The 25,830-nt window shown below is 36.7% G+C and overlaps 1 protein-coding gene across 1 annotated transcript in view; it reads left to right on the top strand.

Moving 5' to 3' along the window:
- LOC114646896 (disintegrin and metalloproteinase domain-containing protein 12) overlaps positions 1 to 25,830 on the top strand; it is a 604,012-nt gene that overhangs the window by 410,146 nt on the left and 168,036 nt on the right. Inside the window, 2 exon segments of the mRNA XM_028795286.2 lie at positions 5,935 to 6,104; positions 9,959 to 10,043. Coding sequence (XP_028651119.2) covers positions 5,935 to 6,104; positions 9,959 to 10,043 — 255 coding nt within the window.

Raw genomic sequence — 25,830 nt, 5'->3', positions numbered from 1 at the left:
ATCAAACCTGTTCAAAAAACACATTACACAATTGATAAGGTATGACAACAATATGAAACCGATTGTGGATTTCCATACAGCCACTGAAACTTTGTGACGGCACGAGACTTCAGGTCACGTGTCTCCAAAAGAACCTCATTCAGGCAACTATTTTTACTGGCGGTGGCTCAGGGGAGAGAGTTTTTATTCCTCACATCCCCGTTATACCCTCTGATCTCCCATTTCAATTCAAACACCTCCAATTTCCACTAAGGCTCTGCTTAGCAATGACAATTAATAAGTCTCAGGGACAGACCCCACAAAAGGTTGGCATTGATTTGAGGCAGGACTGCTTTTCACATGGCCAACTGTACGTTGCATGCTCAACAGTAAGCTCAGCACACAGCTTCGTCATATTACAACCAGAGGGGAGAACTGACAACGTACTATACAAATAGATCCATAACAAATAATTATTGATTCATTTTCCCTCAGTTTAAAAAGGTTTACTTTTCTTCTTAATAAAAATTTTAAAGCAGTACTTCGCCACTGCAAAGCGCGGGTATTTTGATATATATCAAAATATATCGCGTCATCACGCCTCCCACGTAAGCACGTGAACTGACCCGCTGCCGTTTGCAATGCCATATTCGCGAGATACAAGTTTGATGAGAAGACACGAGGTTTAAACAACAGTTTGGATTACTTTGTGACTGAGTTAAAATTGCTGTAGTGAGAAACTTTTAACTGCCGGGTCTTAGCTAACATTAAATAAACCCGTGGACATCGCAACATCACACAAGAGAGCGGCTCACGTGAAGTGACTGAACGCACCAGGAGTGATCACTTCCATGAATCAAACCTATTCAAAAACACATTACCTAACTGCTAACGTGCGAAAACAATATGAAACCGATTGTGGATTTGCGTACAGCCACTGAAACTTTGTGACGGCACGAGACTTCTGGTCACGTGTCTGCAAAAGAACCTCATTCAGGCAACTATTTTTACTGGCGGTGGCTCAGGGGAGAGAGTTTTTATTCCTCGCATCCCCGTTATACCCTCTGATCTCCCATTTCAATTCAAACGCCTCCAATTTCCACTAAGGCTCTGCTTAGCAATGACAATTAATAAGTCTCAGGGACAGACCCTACAAAAGGTTGACATTCATTTGATATATATATATATATTTGCAGTTGGAGATCCAAATATGCAAACCGTATCACAGACCTTCTCTTCCATGTATATATATATATATATATATATATATATATATAATATATATATATATACATATATATGTCAATGTATGTATGTATATATGTATGTCTAGAAATATGTAGATATGTATATATATGTGTATATATGTGTAGATATGTATATATATATATATTTGTATATATATGTAGATATGTATATATATATGTGTATATATATATATGTGTATGTATGTATGTATATATATATGTGTGTGTATGTATGTATATGTATATATGTATATGTGTGTATATGTATGTGTATATATATATGTATATGTGTGTATATGTATGTGTATATATATTTGTGATATGTGTATATATATATATATATTTGTATATATATGTAGATGTGTATATGTATATATATATGTGTATATGTACATATATGTATATATATGTTTATGTGTGTGTGTGTATATTATATATATATATATATATATATATATGACAACAACACTCATAACAGTGACAACACAATTACATATATATATATATGTACATATGTATATATATATCTGTCAATGTATTTTTGTATGTATGTCTAGATATATATGTAGATATGTATATATGTGTAATATATGTAGATGTGTATATATATATGTAGATATGTGTATATATGTAGATATGTAAATATATATGTATATATATGTGTCTGTATGTATATATATATATATATATGTGTGTGTGTGTGTGTGTATCTATGTATGTATGTGTGTATATATATGTATGTGTGTGTATCTGTATCTATGTATGTGTATATGTATATATGTGTATGTATCTATGTATGTGTATATGTACATATGTGTGTATGTATGTGTGTATATATATATGTTGATATATATATATGTGGATGTGTATATGTATATATATGTACATATGTCTATATGTAGATATGTATATATGTATATATATGTTTACGTGTGTGTGTATAACAACACTCATAACAATGACAACACAATTACATTGACAATCATGTTACATTATTTTTAAAATGTTTCCTTTTCTTTTTCATACCCTCTTTAACACACTACTTCTCCGCTGCGAAGCGCGGGTATTTTGCTAGTATATTTATAATATTGAGTCACACAGCATACCTGCATCTTCTTGTGCATGAATAATACTTAAAAGATATCAGTATTTTTCAAGTCAGTTATTTTTTTCAGAAACATAGTATATACTGTATTATTTTGCCACATGAAATTGCATTCTAAACTGGAACATATTTTATAAATTTTAAAAAACTAACTTGCCTCATATATTTATGGATTGATTGGTACCAGTGAGTGTCAGTGAGTTTATTCACTCAGAAACATTGTCCTCATTTCTTTTATTACTATATCCTCAGTAAAAGTCATTCATTATGCTTTAAAAAAATTCAATAATTGGTTTGTGGCACTTAAGTCTCTTTCATCATGGTTGGACTCTGTCGCGAAATTTTCGTTTTCTGATTTTTTTTTATTGTGTGTGTACACAATATGTCACAGAAATTGCAATGAGCAATAAAACCTCATGGTTTTATTCAAAATACAATGCAGTGTAATCAGTTCAGATTTACAATAAAACTTTTATGTGCACTCTTCACTACGATGCTGCCACTCAGCATAAATCTTGCTCCATACGTCATCTAAAATAATATCACAGAATATAAAAAGTGAAAAGTAGTTACAGTTTAGGAAAAAATAATCATATGATTTGAGTGTGCAGCTGTCTACTGTTACTAGCTATGGCAGAACATAACTAAGGAAGAAATAATTGTAGATATATAATGTAGGATAATAAGCAGAATAAAGCTTGGTGAATGGAGGGGATGTTGCACTTCACCAATAACATCCACTGTGAGCAGAGCAAGAAACGTATTCTTACCTTGAGACAACAGTTCGAAAATCTGTTATACAATTTATCTTCCAGTTTATATTTTTTGTTGTCATAAGCATGCCTCAGAAACACAGATGACACATTTTTTTCAGTCGAAAGCTTTACTACTTCAAAGTGGACATAATTGATAAGTTTTAATTCTTTTTTCATGTTGGGATCCTTGTATCCATTAGCTATATTATAAAAGGCCACACCGGCTAGCTATTTTTTAAAAATTATAAAATATACATCACTTTAGAATACAATTTCCTGTAGCAAATTAATGTATACCAGGGGTGGGCAAAACCAATCCTGGACGGCCACAGTGGCTGCAGGTTTTTGATTCAACCCAGTTGCCTAATTAGAAAACAATCTTTGTAAATAAATTAATTTCATGGCTTGTTACTGCTTTAAATTTGCCATGTCAGGTCATTCTTATATTCTAGATTTTTTTCTTCCTTTCTAAAGATATAACTCAAATGATTTGAAGTCTAAAACAGAAGAGTAATTCTCAGTCCTTTCCTTCCAAGTTTTTAAATAAACCAAACAGGTGTAAATAGAAACAAGCTAAATGGAGAAATGCTGGTTTCCTTTGTCATTTGCATCTTATTGCTAATAAGGAGCCATTAAAAACCAAAATACAGCTGTTTAAGACTAAAATAAGCAATAAAGGATTCAAAATCTTAACGAGTGAGACAATTAAATGTGGTGTAGCGGGTCCACAGCTCACGTCAATAATCACCATACTCGCAGCTTAGCGAGAGGGCATGGTATGTGTGGCAGGAGCAGTTCCCGGGTGATGCGTGATGCGGGTGGTCCTCACTTAAGTGCACAGGTGAGGAGTCTTCCGCATCCGTAATTGGTGCCGGGAGCTGCTAATTGCCACATTTGATCCACATCCCCGTAATAATAGAAGCGCGAGGCAGCTAGCAATAAAAAAGGAGAAAAAAAGAAAAGAAAAATACATATGGAGGTTAGAAGTAGAAGAAGGCTGGAAGCAGTGAGGAGAAAGCTGGTGCAGGAGAGCGAGCGCAGGCTCGCGGGTAGCTAAGCAGTGAGCCTGGGTGTTTGGCCAGCACCCCGAAAGCAACTGGTATTGGTCACTCCCACTGAGCATTTTGAGGAGCGTGAGTGACAGGAAGGAGGATGACTCGCTGCATAAGGCCGAAAAGGCAGCAGGAGTCGGGACTTGGGACGTGAAAGCCCCAGCGTGAGCGCCTCGGTCACTGGGGAGCCCAAGTCACGATTTGGTGAAGCCTACTGGAGCCAGGGATCGGTGAGGCAAATGGACCAACAGGAGAAGGCAGAGAGAAGGTCAGCTGCAGGTAGGGTGGCTCCCCTGGTGCGTAGCCTGGACGGTAGAAGCAGGGGAGTCACCAGTAGCAGAAAGGCACTGGGCTGATTTGTTTAAAGGGACAGCTTCCAGACATTTTTTTAACCTCGTTATGTTTTTTTTTAAAGGGATTTTTTTTTTCTAATGTATTTTAACCTCCACAATTTCACATATTTTATGGATTATTTACTTATTGACTTTATTTAAAGCACTGCACTGTTTATTTGAACACTGTTTTGATTTTGCTGATTTTAATACAAGCACTTTGCACTTTTTGCACCATCCCCTTGCTTTGTTGTGCCTCACTGTCTGGCTCATCAGTGACATTACCGACGGTGTCAGGTTCAGAGCCCTCAGAAGCTGAATGGGAGCATGGAGTAGAACTCTCATCGTCACATTAAAATGAAGCAGAAGTGTTATTTGAGCAATAAGTGCTTTTTATTAAGCAACTGGGTTGGAACAAAAACTTGCTGCCACTGCGACCCTCCAGGAACAACTTTGCCTACCCCGATATATACCATAATTGAGAAGAAATAACATCAACTTGAAAAATGGCAGACTTATACTATAACCTACTTACCATTAACCCAGAGAAAATCTTGGGTTTGTAATTCTATGTAATTACAGTTATTCCTGAGTCCTAATGTGGTTAATGTTTTTGATGAAATATGGAGCTTTAAGCCAAAATAGCTCTTGGGACAGTATTCTGCTGCCATCTTGTGGATGAAATAACATCATACTGCAATTAAATCTGCTAACTATGCTATGCTAACTCATCAATATTCACAAGTGGGTGGAGCCTTCAACAAATAAACAATGTTGCATAAATGAAAAGCTGTAAAGCCAGTTATAGAACAAACTGAAAATAAACTGTTAGTTGAATCAAGTGCTTGTGATAATGTGAATTGGTCATCAAACATTGACACCGATAGTGAAACTGATGCATACAGCACTGTACTTTATCCCGTGATATGTCGAGTGAATTCGGCCACCTGAATGCTCACCATGGTGCAAGTAGCTTAATGGCAAAATAGTTGTGATCAAGTAGAAGGAAAAGAAAGACATTAGCCCAATAAGAACTGTTCACAATACTGCAAACGTCAGTTTTCATTTCAAGGGAAATGTGGAAGTCACTAAGTCTTCAGGCCACATCGCTTGTGCAGATCAGGCACTGACAATTTAATCTCTCGTGCACAAGCAACACAAAAAATATCATAAGAAAAGTGCATAAAGAATCAGTCTTCTACTATCCCAAGTGCCACATCAAGCTGTATATTGGTGACTCTTTCAAAACATGTCACCTGAAGGAAGTGTACTAAACCTGCATCAGTACAGCAGTAAACATTTGACCTACCTTTCTTACTGTAGTTATGTTGATGTTTTAGTATTTACATGTTTATAATATTTTTTCTTGTTGAACAATATTCAATATTTGTGGCTACTTTTTCCAGGGGTAAACATAATGCTAAGGAGGTTGTTTGGAAAGCTTTTTATGCCTTTTTTTAATAGTTTTATAGACCTTTGGATATCCGAGTTGCACTTGTTGGACTTGAAGTTTGGAGTGACATGGATAAATGTTCGATTACACAGGATCCTTTTACTACACTGCATGAATTCCTAGACTGGAGAAAGAATAAACTACTGCCACAGAAACCTCATGACAATGCCCAGCTAGTCAGGTAAATATAATTATATTTAGTAGTGTAACAGTACTAAAATGAATAAGTAACTTTGTTGAACATTCTTATACAGAATTTTGTTTTTTGTTTGGAACTCTTAATTTATCACACTTTCCTTCACTTTTTATTCTCTTTTTCTGGCAAGGCCCAAGCTAGGCAAATAGCTCATTCATTCTAATGGATTTTGACCTGTATTATGGGATTTGGAGCGTTTTTTTAACTAATCATGCTGTGAAGTTGCATATCTATAATTTTCATAAATGTGATCAATACATACATCCTTTCGTAAAGAAAGAGTGTATTGTTAGTGGTTTTATTTACTGTATATTATTTCATGGGTAGCAGAGGTAAGAACACAAACCCTGAATTGGCCCAGAAATCAATGACATGTAAAAGTCAATTGAAAGAGTAAACTTTCTTATACACAGCAAAATCAGAAATTATTGTCAAAGAAGTAAAGACTTAATACAAGAAATCCAAAACCAGGATATTCAATATTTTTCTGTTAGTTACAGAAGTTCTTCCACTTATGTATATACTCACTGATCAAATTATTCAATTATCTGATCTGCAAATCATGTAGCAGCAGCACAATGCATAAAATCATGAAGATACTTGTCTTGTTTACCTCAAATACCAGAATGTGGAAAAAATTAGATCTCGGTGATTTCGACAATTACATGATTGTTGATGTCCAATTGACTGGTCTGAGTATTTGTGTAAGTGCTGATCTCCTGGGATTTTTCACACACAATGGTTTCTAGAGTTTACTCAGAATGGTACATAAAACATCCAGTGAGTGGCAGTTCCGCAGATGGAAATGTGTTGTTAGTGGGAAAGGCCAGAGAAGAATGGCCAGACTTGTTTAAGCTGAAAAAAGGCTGTGATAACTGAGATAACCACTCTGTACAACTATGGTGAGCAGAAACGCATCTCGGAATGCACGCTATGTTGAACCTTCAGGTGGATGGGCTACAACAGCAGAAGACCACATTGAGTTCCATTACTGTCAGCCAAGAATAGGAAGCTGAGGCTACAGTGGACACAATCTCATCAAAACTGGACAGTTGAAGACTGGAAACCATAGCCTGTTCTGCTGAATCTCTATTTCTGCTGAGACACACAAATAGTACTACGAGAAATGGGTGAAAACAGCATGAATTCATGCACCCAACCTGTCCTTTGTCAACACCAAGTTGGTGGTGATGTAATGGTGTGGGGAATGTTTTTGGCACACTTTTGACCCATTAATACTAATCAGTTATCACTTACTGTAAATGCCCCATCCTATTTGAGTATTGCTGCTCACCATATGCATTTCTTCATGCCAGAAAGAACTGACATTGTTTTGAGAATAAAGTGAAGTCCTACCCACTATTAGTTATTATGTTCCTAAACATTTGTTAAGTGAGTATGAAGTACAGGCAAAGTCTATGCTCGTGAATAGGCCACATCTGAAACTTCAGGTGACACATATACAGTGACATGTAGCAAGATTTGTGGATGTGAAACATAATGTAAAAACTTAGCATAACGTTGTCATGGTGATGACAAACAAAGCAACAGCAGCAACGAATAAAACAAATTTTTAAAGAAAATGTGGGAAATTTCCCAAAACAGCTTCAAAATACATTTTAACCAATCCTGGCAGGTAGGTCCCCAGTACTGAGCAATAATTGGATAATCACACAAGCAAATGATTAATTATACAATTAGGGTCTTAAAATATACCCTACAATTTATTGTTCATTGAATTTATCTTCTAACAACTAAAAATGACAATATGGACAATGTGATAAGATTGCCCCCCATACACAGACAGACAGACAGACTCCAAATGTCCAAAACACACACTATTTATTTTCTTTTGTTTCTTACAGCACCTCACAATATCCTTCCAGTCAAACTCAGTCCCTTATTTCCTTCACTCTCCCAGTACTTCTGCCGCCTCTGCTCCTCTCCTCCAAAGCTCCTTCTTCTTCCTCCCAACTCCAGCTCGTCTAATGGAGTGAGGCAGCCCCTTTTATAATGCTCCGGATGTGCTCCGTGAAGATCTTCCGGCGGCACTTCCTGGTGTGGCAGAAGTGACGCATGAGCACCTGGAAGCACTCCGGGTATATCTGGAACTTCCTCTGGCAGGACTTCCGGTTGTGGTGGAAGTGCTGCATTCCAAGCCTCCCTGATCCTCTGGGCGCCCCGACGGTGGCCACGGACCCCAACAGGGTTGAGCTTCTATGGTCTGGTCCTGTGACCTCTACACAGACTAGGGTGGCTGCCCTCTGGAGGCCCAGGGGAGGTATGGTCCCTCTCCCGGTCCTTCCAGGCATCCCGGCTGGGAAGGATCCCCAGCTGTCAACTACAACAAATAATTTTGCTGAGGCTGAAAAAATTTCACCACTGCAAATAAGTGCTTTGAATATTATCTCAGCAAGAAACAAATATATACACAAGACTGGAAAGACCAAATCTTGCTCTCTTATTAACACATTAACGTATTTGGCTAACACCTTTATCCAAGTGACTTATAATACTTGTGATATATTTGGTTACATTTCTTTTTTTCCTTTTTCCAGTTGGAGCAAAGGCAGGTGAAATGACTTGCTTATAATTACACAGTGTCAGTAGTAGGATTTGAACCCATAGTCAGAGGGTCTGAGGTCCAAAACCTTAACCACTACTCCCAGAACTGACTACTACTACTACTTTGCTTCACTTCTGCTATTAGAAGACATCTCCTCTTTTCTCTATACCCCAGATGGCAAGGAAGAGCAACAAGGCAACCAAAGGGAGGAGACAATAAACTTTTATTCAGTTATTATAATCTTTAACATTCTTTAATATTCTTAATGTGACAAAACACGAAAGGAAATAAGAAGTAAATGTGTGTAGCAAATCAATTAATACAACCTGGAATATTTCATAGATAATGCAGGCTGACGCACCCTGCATGTGTGGTTCTGAGTCTCTTTTAAGGTCACATTGTGTCTTCTTGATGGCTATGTTCATCCCCCTTCTCCTCCTTCCTGGTTCTTTTACATCACTTCATGCTTGAAGGTGACCTAAAAGCTTGTCAGGGCCAAGGTGAACACCCCTAGGCCCTCTCTGTCCAATGTCATTTTGGCAGACCATATCAGTACATGTGCATGAGGTATGCATGCACGAAGATAACAAATGGTTTACAAGCTTCACTTTTATGCATGTGTAAAGTCAAGAAAAATGATCAGTTCACCATTTACGGTACAGACCTTTCAATGCTAGACTGAACTTTTTGCAGTGATAAGTTTAATTTTTGCTAGTTTAGCCCTTGGACTGTTATCTCAGCTAACACTTCCTGTTCCTGTGGTTAGCCTCTATTTGGTTAATCATGTCTGTACATTTCTGAGAATATTTTGTGTGCATAAATATTATTAATATGACCCTGAAAAGGCCTTATTCTCTTTGAAATTATACTTTTCTTGTTGAAATATAAATAGCTTGTCAGGTATAGGCTTTACCAACTTTTCACTCACTTTTTTGTCTTATTTAATGAGAATTAACCTTCGTCTGATCTTGTTATGGTGAGCCTAACATAAAATATACCATGCATCAAGATTCTTTATTAGCAAAATCCACTAACAAAGGACCCATATATGTTTTTGAATACTTCCAGGACATCCTTGAGACCTGAAAAATAATGTAATTGCTATTCTTTCATTAAGCAGTTTTCAGTAATTTACTTTTGAAGGAAGACAAGAACTAGAAGACTTGAGAAGATTATGTGTTTTATTGGAAACTGTTAAAACAGTCAATGGGTGAATTTAAATTTGAATTCAATGCAGATGTTTATGGTTGTCCTGTTGCTTTTTTCCCCACAGTGGAATCTACTTCCAAGGGACCACCATTGGCATGGCTCCTATAATGAGCATGTGCACTACAGAGCAATCAGGCGGAATTGTTATGGTGAGTGATGGTATAATAGCAGATCTGATGAAAACTTTCCAACTAGTTTATTTAATGAAATGTTTGCTTTATTGCATCCTGAAAATGTTCACATTTGCTGTAATTGGGAGAAATCCCTTTAATACAAAAGCAGCAATTTCTGAAATTGGAGCACATATTTCTGGTAATCAGAATCAGACCTAAAATACTTATGTGGATGGGAAGATTTGGAGCTCTGTTTTTATTTTAGGTTGGAACATTTAACTTCTAGAAGTGCATTGGTAAAGAGAGTGCATAAATCTTAAGTCCTGAGTCACACTTTAGTTCAGCTATCTGTTATAAACCAATTATTAACAATGATTTACTTATTTGGCCGACATCTTTATCCAAAGGAACTTACAAGAGATGGAGATACAATTGGCTGCATTTCTTTTATTTTTCCAATTGGAGCACAGGCAGATGAAGTGACTTGTTCAGGGTCACAGTGTCAGTGGAGGGATTAGAACCCAAAACCTCAGGGTTTGAAATCTAAAGCCTTAACCACTGTGCACCCTGCCTGCCTCTCAATAAACATTTTATTGACTATGTTATTATTGTTAACAAATTATCATTCAATTATTAAGACACTCAAGATATGCAATTTTCACTTTGCATTTTTAAAATGAAATTTCAAAAGTTTATAATATATTTTATAACATACAGTCTGTTAAAAGCTGTTTATTAGGGCAACAAAAACTAACACATTACCAAATCAAACCTTAAGTAAACCGACGCAGTTGTTAATTTTTTAGAAATTGCCAGACAGCATAATTTTTATTAGTTACTTCAACACTTTTGTATTTATAAATGTTTTAACAATCATGCTGTACTAAATTTCAGTAAACATGCCACACTTTTTGTTCACAAGTAAAACATAATAAGTGTATTACCTTATTTGACATGTTTCAATTTAAAAATTTCAGGTTGTAATTATTTGCATTATGATCATGTTACTGGGTGATTAAAGGTTTAAAGAAATTTAAATGAATATAGTTTTTCTTATTGAATTTATTGCCTTCATTTGCAATTTTTCACGTTTGCCTAAACTACACAAATTGTCATTTTCTTTTATATTCTCTAAATTCTAGATGTATTACAGTACTTGTTACAGTCTACTAAACCTTCCTTATTGTATATAACTATAACCTTCCTATTATAACTTTTATAATATTGAGAACTACAGTATTTATATAAAGATCCTTTGTATTTCCTCAGTCAAATTATCAATATTGTTTTCATATGATTGTTTGTTTTTACAGTACCCAATACTTCTCCGTTTCAATACACACATATTAAGTTAGGTCAATGTAATTTGTTCAGATAAATTATACATTTTAGCTAGTTATTCCCACATGAATTATTTCACTGAATGCATATGAGTCTGCTAGGCTAGCAGCTCTGTAAACCTGGTAACCCAGCTTTATATATGGGGTTGATGGTTTCCTGCAACTTTTTACAGCAACATTCATTTATAAGGTTTGGTTGCACACAAGTTCATAGCACTCTTCTACCTCAATATAAACACAATCAACATCTTGGAAGAGAATATTTTACCTAATAGATGCCTTTAAAGGAGTATGTCATATTGATGTGTATCAGAAACTGAACTACTCTATTAATATTCTATGTTCATTTTTTTCAGGCCTAATTTAGATTCCACCAATTAGTTTTTCTGTCAAAAACATCATCAGTTTGACCTCCAGGTTTATTCTTTGATGCAAAATGTCCTTTACTGTGTCATACTCCTTTAGATGACCATACTCAGTGATCTTTGTATACTGCTGCATTAAAATTTGTTACACTTGGACCATTAAGAGGGTCTTTATGTTAGTAAAGATGAGGTTTAGGCCTGCACAATCTGCATTTTTGAGCTAATAGTAAGTTAGCATTTTCACCGACTCCAGTATACCTCTTACAACCCAGAGTACATATCAGTCAGTGGTGAGCATTTTATTTTATTTTTTTATGTTAGACTCTTCTATATGACTGCATAAGACACAATTTGTTTGTAATGGACTATAGCTCTCTGATTTTGAAAGGTTAATGTCCATTTCCTAAGGATGAACACTGTTGAAACATTTAAGCCTCTATGTGATCAATAAGCAGCTGAATATTTCGGTCATTTTTTCAGTGGTAATAAGCCCTGGCAGTTGGAATAGAGTTACATGCTGCATCAGTATACACTTTTGTTTCCAAGTTGTATATTTTATTAAATGATTCAGCACTGCATCCACATTTGTTAGATCTTGTAGACTTACTAGTAATAGCAAACAGTCTAATGTTACTGTGCTTTCTCACCTTTTCAATTCTCAAAATAGGTTTCTCTGAAAGCAAAGGATTGCTGTAATTTGTGGTTTTTGGGTGTTCCCTGTGTACAGCACATTACATTCTCTGACTTGGCTGTGGTTCCCTGCAGCCGCTACATTGCAGAATTTCCTCTGTATTTAATCTGCTATAAACATTCTTCTTGCTGTTTGAAATTATGATTCCATTCACTTGTAACTGGTACTGAAGTAGTAGTGGAACAGTTCATCTCTGCCCTCTCCTCTTTTTTTTTGTTTTAATCCATAGCAAAGCATATGTTATTATTATTTTATTTATATTTCAGTAAACAACAAGATGGTACAATTAACTTTGGCATGCTTACCCTCACTGCCCCAGTTGCATTACAGCTAATGCCACTGTTTCTTTTGCTTGCTTTACACACTTGCTGCAAAATTTTACTATATTTCTCACAAGTGAGCGGTGAAGGGAGGACAAGTATAATATTCTCATGAGTGGGTGACCTACATGATGAAGAGATGCACTTCAAATATTTTGCATGTGTTCCCTGCACTTTGATGACTTGTTGCATCACATGGAACCCCTCCATCATTCTGGCACCCACATAACCAGCTTTCTCCAAAATTCACCATTTACGGTGTACAGTGCTGCACCCGCATCACTGCAAAGTTAGAAAAAATTTCATGAGCAGAATGTGGTGAAAACCCTGCACGTGTCACTGAGTCTGATATCATTTTGGCTGTGCTGCCCTTGCAACCAAGATGGATGCTTCAAGTATAAACCGGGCTTTAGAAGGTGATTATGGCAGCTATAAACAGCTGCCTTTAAAAGTGAAACCCAAGTCAAGATCACACATGAAAAACTTGATCTTTTGTTTTTCTTAAATTGTATATGATTTGGAAAATATTGAATGGATCAAAGAAAAAAAAATTCTGATAGTTCGCCAGGCTTTGTGAGTAGTTTCGTTGTCTGGAATTAAAAACTGGTAGTTCCAGGGGTCCGGACTACCGATTTGTCCACCCCTCCTTACTGGTATGTTATTTAAGCATTATATTATGTTTTTCTGCTGTAAATCCTTATTATATTAATCTTACAACTTTCCCAGAAATAGTTATTCAAGAGCTTTATTGTAGATTTCCACCAGTGAACCAGCTGAAGTATACTCAGGCTGCTTGCTGAAATATAGGCCCTTCTGTCACACAGACCAGGATTTCATAACCCCACTCACCTACATGCACACACAAAACCAGGCTATGGTTATTAGCCTGATTAAGGCAGAACACTTTTTTTTTTTTAAATCTGTGTTTACATGCACAACTAATCTTCTGGAGGTCTCCTTTGACAAAATGCTCCAATGTTATTAAACAGTGTAAGAAAGAGTTCAACATTATCATCGGCCACTGTGAATCTGAAAATAGTATGCAGCCTGTGACCACATGAGCCACTGATGACTGAAGGTATGAACACTGGCCATTGCTTCACCAAATTACACTGTTTTAGCGTCTCTATGGCTAATAGCTGGATGAAAATTAAACAACACTTTATTAATATCTTTCTGTTACTGCATTGTATGTAGCACAGTCCAGTGATTGGCTACGTGACTGAGTTCTGCAAAGGAGTGGTGTAAAGGAGCGTTTGCATCTTGACTTACACCCAGTGCCACTGCGATAATAATAATGCAGGTATTTTTACTTCACTAAAATAATTAAATAATTGCATTAGATCGCTCACTGCTTTAAAAAGTAATCAGACTACTTATTGCACATTGCTTTTAACGTGCATCTCTACTGCTCTTGAGCACTGTAAGTTCAGCTCCTCAACATAAATTTAGCAATTTCTGAAATAGTGAGAAAGATTATTTCAACCAGGAGAAGGAATAATGTTATCACCTGAGCATTTGCCTCAGTGGCTGTGGCTGACCTTTTGCCTTTAGCTGCTGGAAGTGTGTGCAAAGCAAAGACATCCTCAAGCTAATAAAGTGCAATGGACTCGGACTACAAAATCTGTAAGTGTAACCCAGCTAAGGGTTTACATGGCCAAATAACTGGGTTATACACATGGAGAAATCTATATATGTTAACCTGGTTTCTCAGAGACTAATAACCCAGTTTCTCTAACCGGAATAAGGGTTTATATGGCATTTTAGAAAGTGGGTTTGTGGGAATGAGTGGGTTATTAAAATATATGTAAACACAATGACAATTTTAAACGTTCACTGCCAAAATTCACTTGTAACAATTCACCAGCTATTTTTGATTATTGTGTTAGGTGTGTTGAGACAGGCAATACCCAACCCCCTTTCCAGTTTTATGTTTCATTTCTATTGAACATTTTATTGCAACATGATTGACCATTTTCTTTTGACTAAGTTGTGTTTTATTTTGACATGATACAATATAATCACATATCAAGTTCAAACAATAAAATATGAAATTGAATCTTGAGATTTGCCTTAATATATTCAATAGAGGCTCATTTTTTTTATTCAGTGCTTCTGTTATATGGATGAAATAAATTATCCCAAATTTTATAGAGCTTGCAGTAATTCTATCGAAGCAGGCTGGATACTTCATTACTTAGCAGAGGTGAGGATTTATAACAAGAAAAGAACCATAATGTTTTAAACTGATTAATGACAAAATTGTCCTTTTATTAATCGTATTGCTATAAATAAAGCTGGAAATACTTCCTGTCATTACTATTATGATGTAGAATGCCTCCTGTGTAATAAGCAGCATATATCAGCGTTCCTTCTGATATTACATAACATTCTCGCAACTTCTTCATGCAATTATTCATGGTTGCTGGGAGTTGGTGCCATATCCACAGCAGCACTAGGTGCAGGAAGCCAGTCCAATGCACACTTTCCTTCTTATATGGCACAATAAAAGATAAAGCAAAAGCACATGCACTTATACTACATATAGTAAGTGATTACAGTCAGATTTATGAGGAATCTTCAGTTTTTGACTTGCTAGTATTGTGCACTTCTTGTTAATTTTTAATAAATGAAATACAGCAGTGTTTTAAGATGATTTGTAATGTGTTTTGTGTGTTTAGTAGTAATACAGTGTTTAGAATTTTAGTTTCTCTTAGATATTAATTTTCTTAACATTCTCCATCAGATTCTGAACAAAGATTCTAATAAATGTCTAGCTACTTTGTTCTTCTGAAAACAAATCTCTTCATAATCCACATTAACCCCAAAAAGTCACTTGACAGATTAAGTAAAGAAAAACTGCTACTTTTACTTTCATGCTATTTCAATCTTAATTAAATTAATTTTGGTTTACACTTGCATCTTGCCTCCTGCATATCATTTTTATTACTATTCTGCTGCTATTATCGCATAGTTACTGTATCATGTTAGGTGGGTTATGTAAGGTAGGTACTTTGAGAATGTACAAGCATTTAACACTTGTATAGTTCATTTGGTTAATGTGGACACTGTTTTCCATGATAATGTGTTGCCTAATATGACAGCATGTATGAATTTATAGTAACACATTAGGGAATCTTTTAATTATATTTTAAAGCCTACAAGAAAAGATGAAAGAATCACATTTGTAAATGTTGTACAGTATTTAGTGTTACATTGATTATGTTATTCAACTCAATGTATTGCTTTGAAATAATAGAGGAAAGTGATAAATTAACATGTTTTGGCATCATAATGTCCTGAGTAACCTTAACAGAATCAACCAGAAAAACTCAATGCAGGTAGGGTTTTTTCCAATAAAATATCTGACACCACAATGAATATATTTTTACACCTATAGCTACTTTATTAGGTCCACATACTGAACAGCAAGATAATAACAATGTGCTGGGAGAAAACCCTGAACTTGTAAAGACCTTAATAAGTACAACACAGTAAACTGACTCATGTGAAGTCTAATCAGTCCCATTATTATTGCAAATTATGTACTTTTGGCTACCCTATGTAAAATGACATAATTGCCTTTTTTCAGTTAATTGGTTCTCATACTCATATTTGTTTTTTTTACCTTTCCGGATTGTTATGCAATGAAATTACTTGTGCAGCTATTTCATTATTTGTAGGTCTGCAACTGTTGACTGTTTCCTCAGCACCGATTGCTCTATCTGCCTAAATATGCTCCCAGAGCACATGTCTGGTAGTAGTCAGATTTTGGGTAAATAGAGTCCTGTCACAAAGTAAACTGCCACGATTTCTGGAACTGTGTAAAGAAAGACCATATTGTGCCTTCATTTAAGGTCTGATTCACACCTGTCTATATGCAGAGAAACACATTAATACAGAGTGCTTTGCTGTGTTTTTTGTGTGTCGATGTGTGTCTGTGATGCATGTGAATGAACCCAGGTTCATGAGCTAATTCCACATACTTCTGCCTGTCGGTTTTAATTTAAACACAAGTTCTCTGTTGAAAAAACAATTGCTAGAGATACTTCCTGTCATTAGAAGGACCATTTGAACATTAGAGCAATCTAGACAAGAATTAGCCATTCAGCCCAACAAAGCTTGCCGTTCCTATCCACTTAGTTCTAAAAAAAACATTAAGTCAAATTTTAAAAGTCCCTAAAGTCCTACTGTCTACCAAACTACATGTTAGTTTATTCCATGTGTCTGTGGTTTACCCTTATCAAGTTTCCACATATGTCCCTGTGTTCTTGTTGTGTTCTCGATTCACTGTACTAATTCCCTTCATAATTTTAAACACTTCAATGATGCCTCCTCTTTATCTTCTTTTGCTTAAACTGTATAGGCTCAGCTCTTTTAATCTTTCCTTATAATTCATTCCCTATATCCCTGGAATCAGCCTAGTCACTTTTCTCTGAAAATTTTCTCACACTGCTATGTTGTTTTTGTAGCCTGGAAACCAAACTGCACACAGTACTCCAGATGAGGCCTCACCCAGTGTGTTATAAAGCTTGAGCATAACCTCCTTGGACTTGTACTCTGCCATCGTACTATATAACCTAATATTGATTACATCTTGCCTGAAGAAGGGGCCTGAGTTGCCTCGAAAGCTTGCATACTGTAATCTTTTTAGTTATCCAATAAAAGGTGTCATTTTGCTTGGCTTTTCTCTACATTCATAATGGCTAACACGGTACAACACCCTAGTACTAACCTAATATTCTGTTAGCCTTCTTAATGGCATCTGAACACTGTCTGGCATTTGATAGCATTGAGTCCACTACGACTCCTAAATCCTTCTCATAAGGTGTACTTGTGATTTTCAGACCTCTCATTGTTTATTCAAATCTAATATTTTTAATTCCAATTTGTAATACTTTACTTACATTAAATTTAATTTGCCACAAATCTGCTCAAACCTGTATGCTGCCCAAGGTCCTCTGTAATGATGTAACAGATTCCAAAATATCTGCCAACTCAGTTATCTTGGTATCACCTGTAAATTTAACCAGCTTGTTACTTATTTTCCTATCCAAATCATTTTTATTTATCAAAAATAGCAGCGGCCGAAGCACTGGCCCCCTGTGCAGAACCACACTTAACGTCAGTCAATTCTGATAAGGTTCTTCACACTGTGAGAAGGGTTGGTTATGCTTTGTTTCTGGCACGGTGTACCTTGAGTCAATGTCAAGACTGTCAAGATATTCTGGAGCGAAACATACTGCAAAGTATCAGAAATCTATGTCTCAGTCGCAGATCATGTATACTCCAGCAGGATAATGACCCAAAATGCACAGCTAAAAGCACCCAAGACTGACTAAGAACAAATTATTGGACTATTCTGAAGTGGCCTTCTATGAGCCCTAATTTGAATTCTATTGAACATTTATGGAAAGAATTGAAACATGCAGTCTGGAGAAGGCACCCTTCAAACCTGACACAATTAGAGCTGTTTGTTCACATGCACAGAAGTCCCACTGAGAGGCTGTTTGTAGTGATTGACTCTAAAGGTTGATGGTCCCATCATTTTTGTCCATGCCATTTTTATTTGTTATTATTGTAAATATTCTGTTGAATCAAAAATCTAAGACAAAGTCTGATTTTTGTTATATTAGGAATAAACAATGATGGGTGCCAATTACTTTTGTCAGCTTCAAGTTATTTCAGAGACAGTTGTGAGTTCTTCTTTTTTGTGTTGGAGTACCAACAGATTTGTCCACGTCTGTATAAAGTTTGTTCCATTTAGAACTGCAGTCCTGTGGCAGAGGATACCACTGTATTAACATGAATTCTTTGTGATGTTCCTCGAACCACACTGAGACTTTTTAAGCCGCATGATATGGATTAATATTTGTCGAACTACTCCTTACATGGGGTACACATATCTTTGCTGTTCAAATATCCAAAGGAATTAAATCATTGCTCTCCTTCTGTCAGTGGGCGGAGTGGTGGCTCTGAGGCTAGGGATTTGCACTAGCAATCGGAAGGTTGCCGGTTTGAATCCCATAAATGCCAAAAGTAACTCCACTTCGCTAGGCTCTTAACCTGCAATTGCTCCATCCTGGGTATGATGTTAATCTGCATCCAGCCCTGCAGGTAGGTCCTCCAACCTGCAGGGAAAAACCTGGGTTTTGGTTGCAGAATTGGCCCTCCAGCCACCATAAAAAAATCTCATACTGGTTCCATTCCATTTGAATTAGTGTGGTGCTGAGGTGTCACCCCCAACATGGCTACACTTGGGTCCTAATCTGGGTTCCTGAGTTGGTTTGTCATGTGGTGGGTGCGGCAATGCACTGTATCAGTGCATGCTCCTAACCTCTCTCTCCTTCTGTCCAGAGACCCAATTTGGGCCATGAAAACACCCTCTACATTATTACAATGATTCCACAAGTCAGCACTGTTGTACACCAAACAAGAGAGATCCATCGACTCATTAGGTTTTCGGTATGTTGTATATTATAGTGCTTCTGTAAGTCTGAGTCACCAAAAAATAGAACTCTTCTCTAAAGTTTAGTGACTCTTAGTTCACTACAACTGCACATTTTTATTTACACTTACAGGGTGGGTAATAGGCTACCATACTTATGAATTATGATTGTTCATTCAGTTCGACAGCTTTAAAGTACCATGGCTGTACTCAGGTATTAGTAGACTGGCTGAGGTTTGTCTTCTCTTCTGCAAAAGTTATATTAGCTAACATTAGCCAATTGTTCTCATAAGGACCACATTTTGTTTTGTAATGAATTAACATAATATACAAAAAATATGTAAAAAAAACACTTTCTGCAAATCACATTTTAGAAAGGCTCTCTAAATGTGATTACGTCAATAATGTCTTTTTTTTTTTTCAAAAACAGAAAATTACAGGGAATAAAAAATACTACTCTGCAGAGGCATATAATATAATCAACCTTCCTTAGTTTTAATCTTTATATGATATGCTATTAGCATTAAAAAATATCCATCCATCCATTTTCCAACCCGCTGAATCCGAACACAGGGTCACGGGGGTCTGCTGGAGCCAATCCCAGCCAACACAGGGCACAAGGCAGGAATCAATCCCGGGCAGGGTGCCAACCCACCACAGGACACACACAAACACACCCACACACCATGCACACACTAGGGCCAATTTAGAATCGCCAATCCACCTAACCTGCATGTCTTTGGGACTGTGGGAGGAAACCGGAGCGCCCGGAGGAAACCCACGCAGACACGGGGAGAACATGCAAACTCCACGCAGGGAGGACCCGGGAAGCGAACCCAGGTCCCAAGATCTCCCAACTGCGAGGCAGCAGCGCTACCCACTGCGCCACCGTGACACCCTATAAAGAAGGCATAAAACTTTGCTCCACCTGACTCAAATATAAAATAGAAATATCAGGACTAATTTTGTATTTTTAAGTGTGCATTTGTTATGATAGAAAGAAGTTATTAAAACAAAAAAGTAAGTTTAGAAACTGAATGAGTGAGATATGTTTGAAAAGAAATTCACTGACAACCATATTAGATTCTGCTTGCACTGCTCCATCTTGGGAATGTTAGCACACAGAGGTTCAGCATTGAAAAGACCTATAAATAACAGGCACAAGAGTACTTCTTGCAGTTTCCATATGAAATCTACTGAACTCTTAACATACTGTATCACAGTAAAAAGATAAATGATGTCTATTTTTAAAATCAACAACCCGAGTGGTAACTAAGGGGAAAAGATAAAATCAATAGCTGAAATAAGCAGTCAGATGGGTTGTGAATATTTTGGACAGTAAATAAAATACAGAAAGAAACAAGGGTGTGAATTTTATAGCCATATGACAAAAGTACTTTTTCGTATTCTTCATCAATGAAGAACTTGATATTTAAAGCAATGTGATGTGTAAGATTATATTTAAATGGCTAAAAACTCAGAGTATCTTTGAGTTGCCAGCATGTTTCTTTTAGACATTTAGTAATACAACTTAAGGCTGTATTAGATAAAAAGATTGTGCTCTATGATTCCTGACCTATTTGTTTCAGAAATTGCATTTTTAACATTAAAATATTAGAAAAGAATTTCTTAACATCCAATACTAAAAATATCTTGTGAAATTAGCTGACAAAATGTGCCTTTATGTGTTTCAGTGCAGTTATTGGGGAGATAAATTTGGAGGGTATTCTTTTTGCAGATGTGAAAATGGTAAAAGATGGGGGCAAAGTAAGACATCTGGATGAGAGCAGGGGTAGAGAAAGACTTTGTTGTAAGAGCAACTGTGAGTGTCTCTCATTTAGATAAAAAAGAAGGCATTTCAAATTGTAAATCTAAGGAGGAAAGAGATATCTGTAAGGATAAGGAACCTAATAATTTATTTTGACATCATAGGGCTCTGTGGAAGAATCCAGTGTCAAAGCAATACATTAATAAACAGAACCTACACTGAAATTTCCATGTTCTTGTCATGATCAGTTAGCTTGGACTCGAAAATGTAGGTACAAGTTTTGCTCTTGGCCATAATATGTTAATTCTTAAAGATGTAAGAGTTCTCATGATTCTTTTTTGTTGTTGTTAAAGGATATTTTTTCATTTTGTATACTTAAAGTACAATTCCTATTCCTGGCTTTACAGTTTCTGAACTTCATAACATAAGGCTGAGTGAACATATATTTCATGTAGGCGTTTGGTCCTACAGAGAGAATATGGAAACATGAGGCTTAGACTGCTAAATATTGTCAATCAAATGCTAAGGTAAAGTGAAGTTCAGAATTCTTTAAATAGCACACTCGTTTAAAAGAAATCTTAGTTATTCACTGTTTTATCAGATAATCAATAGATTTATATTCCCTAATAAGAAAGTTCCTAAAGTACCATTTATTATTTGGTAATTGTAAATCAGTAAAAAAACTCTACAAATTATGGTCATATGCTTCTCCATGATCTTAATAGCAGCATTTATCAAAGTTTATATTGTCAAAGTAATAAATCGTTCTAAATCCGTAGTGTTGAAACAATATGAAATCAGGCTGCCATCCATTCTTTTGAATGACTTGCCACACTGATTTTGTGGCAGGCAGTGACCTCTAATATCTTAGAAATTGAAAGAAATTCTCAAATCCAGAACTCACTAAATTTAGAACTTTACCAAAATTTAGTGAAGAGTCCACTATGATCCTAGGTCCTACTCATAACAGATACTTTCATGTTTCTGTGTTCCCACTGTGTAGTATTATCTAACATTTTTACTTCCTATATGCCTTATTCCTTATTTACATTGAGTTTTCATCTGCCACAATTCTGCCCAATCCTGTATGCTGTACAAAATTTTCTGTAATGATTTGACTGATTTTGGTGTTATCTGCCACTCCACCTGGTTTGGTATCATCTGCAACTAGCTAGATATAAATTTATTTAAATATGTTTAAAATAACAGCGGCCCCAGCACTGATCCCTGAGGGACACCACTTTTAATATTAAATATTTCTGATGAAGTTCCTAAAGCCACAAACCTCTTTCTTCCTGTGTTTTAGCTGATTTTGCACCCATCTACACTCTACACCCTGAATTACTACACACTTCTTATTTATAGCTTGATGCCCAACCTGTCATATGGGACCTTATTAATTATCAATAAGCTAGTATTTAAGTTAGCTAACATAAGTCCTGGCTGTAAAAAGTCATCCTGTACTTCTATACTATAACTTCCATATTAGACTAATGTTCACAATGAAAGGTCACGATAAAAATGCAATTAAGGCATTCATTTAAAGGTATTATTAATTTTATTTTCCTTTTTTCATAACTCGTCAAGCATTGTCCTAGACTTAAATTATTATTTCTATAACATGGTCCTGTTTACAGCCCAGTTTCACCAACCATCAAAAATAAATAAGTATAACAATGCCCACTGATGGGGTATGAAAATGACAAAAATAGAGACAAGGTCTTCACAAAAAGTGATTTTACACTTACGTTAATATCCTGGATATGCACTTAAAAACCAAAAAGTACTTATCATTTTTTTTGATGACTGCCAAGTTTACAGCTTGTTTCCAGATGCTTATCCCCTCCGTGCAGATGGCAGTAATTTAGTTTGTTGATGAAAGGACAATATACAAAGTCACAGTTTAGAAGATAAAAGTGAAAAGATTTTGTGCTGTTAACCATTTCATATAATAGACTTAAAATGATGGTGTCTTTTTATGATTTATTCTGCTCTTGTATTTTACTGTGAGGCAGAGTGGCTAGTGTTGCTGACTTGTGAATCCAGACTCCTACATTTGAATGCTGTGTCCAGCTTGTGCGTAGTTTGTACATGCTCCCTGAAACTGTATTGAGGTTCTTTCTGATACTCCAGTATTCCCCTCAAACAATCCAAGATGTGAGTGTTAGGCTAGTTCTAAATTGTCACTTTGTGACTGTGAATATAGGTGTGGGCGTCAAAGGTTGGTTGCCTGCCTTTTGCCCAGTCAGGCCTGGAAGCAGTAGTTGTAGTATTTTGACATGGACAGAGTACAGTGAAATTCTTATGTGCATGTCGAACCAACATGCAACATGTCACCACTGTTCAGTGCCATGATAAGCAAGAATGTATTAAAATACATCACTTCTTTTTACTTAACAGAAACACAAATTAGCTGAAAAGACTCCTTACTCCTGTTTATTTGAAATCTTCTGGAGAAAAACATAAAACTTTTCTTAGCAGTAGTAGTACCATCATCTTCACCATCATCATCATCATGTGCCTAGCTATTGAAAATAGGCTTGTTTGGAAAGGTTTAAGAAAAATAACATTAAAACTGCAGATATTTACTGTTATGCATTGAACATCAGTGTAAAATATCATTTATTATTTACTATTTGACATACAGAGAATAATATTAACTGCTCAGCCCTGCTTAATTTAATTCTGGGCTGTAGGCTAAGCTGTTGAAGGCGGCAGCTCACACCCCCTCCGTCAGGAGCAGGGAGAGAGAGAGAGAGAGAGATAGAGAGAGACAGAGACAGAGTTTGTTTTTCAGTCAAAAATCAATAGTGCCCTTCGAGCTTTTAAGTATGCGAAGCATCGTGCAGCATATCGCTTCAGGAAGCAGTTGCACAGAAGGTAGCAACGTGAAGATAATCTTTCAGCATTTTTAGACGAGCGTCCGTATCGTCTAGATGTGCAAACAGCCCCCCTGCTCAATCCCCCTACGTCAGGATCAGAGAAAGTCAGCGCAAGAGAGAGAGAAAAGTAAGTTGGGTAGCTTCTCAGCCATCTGCCAATAGCGTCCCTTGTATGAAATCAACGGGGCAAACCAACTGAGGAAGCATGTACCAGAAATTAAAAGACCCATTGTCCGCAGAAATCCGCAAACCAGCAAAAAATCCACGATATATATTTAAATATGCTTACATATAAAATCCGCGATGGAGTGAAGCCGCGAAAGGTGAAGCGCGATATAGCGAGGGATTACTGTAAACCTAACCTGCACATCTTTGGGGATATAAGAGGAAAATATGAGTACCCAGAAGAAAAACCATGCAGAAACAGTGAGAAATGTGAAAAATCACACCATCCCATCTCATCACACTTAATATTATGTATAAAAATTCTTTCGAGACCCAACTGCTCATCATTTTGTCTGTTTTGCCTCAAATAGAAACTGTAATGTGTATAAGACAGTGCTGATTGGTAGGGCGGGGCGGCAGGGTGGCGCAGTGGTAGCGCTGCTGCCTCGCAGTTAGGAGACCCGGGTTCGCTTCCCGGGTCCTCCCTGCGTGGAGTTTGCATGTTCTCCCCGTGTCTCCGTGGGTTTCCTCCGGGCGCTCCGGTTTCCTCCCACAGTCCAAAGACATGCAGGTTAGGTGGATTGGCGATTCTACATTGGCCCTAGTGTGTGCTTGGTGTGTGGGTGTGTTTGTGTGTGTCCTGCGGTGGGCTGGCACCCGGCCTGGAATTGGTTCCTGCCTTGTGCCCTGTGTTGGCTGGGATTGGCTAAAGCAGACCCCTGTGACACTGTGTTTGGATTCAGCGGGTTGGATAATGGATGGATGGATGATTAGTAGGGCACCTTTAGCAGTAGATGAGTAACATTGCTTGTTCAGCTTGCTGATGTTTCACAAGAATACAATACAATTTATTTTTGTATAATCCAAAAAATCAAACAAGGAGGGCAGCAATGGGCTTTAACAGGGCCTGCCTTTTGACAGCCTCCACCCCCAGCCTTGACTTTCTAAGAAAGATGACGAGGATCAGGGACTAACATATCAACAGAATGGAAATCAGCAGGGATGCAAACTTCTTGACTCTGATGTCTGGGAATTGATATTAGGTGTGCAAAAAATCAGAAAAGCAACTCTGGATCATTTAATTACAATTAATTATGTACGACAGAAGCAGGAAGTGTTATCAAGGTGAGTCTACCAAAACCTTCTCAGAGATGAATATTGTAGTAGACCTGTGAGGCATGTTTTGCCCTTAAAAATGCACTTTTTCAGGTGAAGTGGTCTGAAGAACACAAGCAGTTAGTTATCTCCTGAGCAGTAGAAGAAGTTATTTGGTTAGCACAATTTGGGGTAATACAGTACAAAGTAACACATTACTGTTATCTAATTTACAGTACATTTCCCAGTAGCAAAGTAGAGTAACATGTTACATTTTAAATACCAGCAATCACATTTGAGTTGATGACTTAACTTGCTTTACACATGTTTCTGAGCAAATAATATGCAAATGTCTTAAATGACTTGAAGCATAGGAGTTTCATTTCACGTACTGTTTGAGGGGACAATTATGGCTACCGTGTCCACTGCTTGACTCACACTACACATGCACAATATTTTACTGCAGGTCAGATTTGTACTGGTGACGTGTATTATTTCATGACATAACATAAAATAAACTGGTGTGTGTCCAAGAACTTCCATAATTAAACATATGATAGCCACATTCATATTTTTGTTTCTTGTGATGTACAGCTTCTTGTTCAAAGAGTTCATAAGGAATTAGGTTTACAGAGGCAAAAAAAGTTTTCAATACTCAATCAAATGGAAACACAATTAGAATCATGAGCTGGAAAATGTATGGGCTTATCCTCACATATTTTTTTTTGTCACATCTCTTTTGCTTTCCC

Source organism: Erpetoichthys calabaricus, chromosome 2 (assembly GCF_900747795.2).
Source record: "Erpetoichthys calabaricus chromosome 2, fErpCal1.3, whole genome shotgun sequence".
NCBI classification, from domain to species: Eukaryota; Metazoa; Chordata; class Cladistia; order Polypteriformes; family Polypteridae; genus Erpetoichthys; species Erpetoichthys calabaricus.
This window is presented reverse-complemented; position numbering and strand designations above follow the sequence as displayed.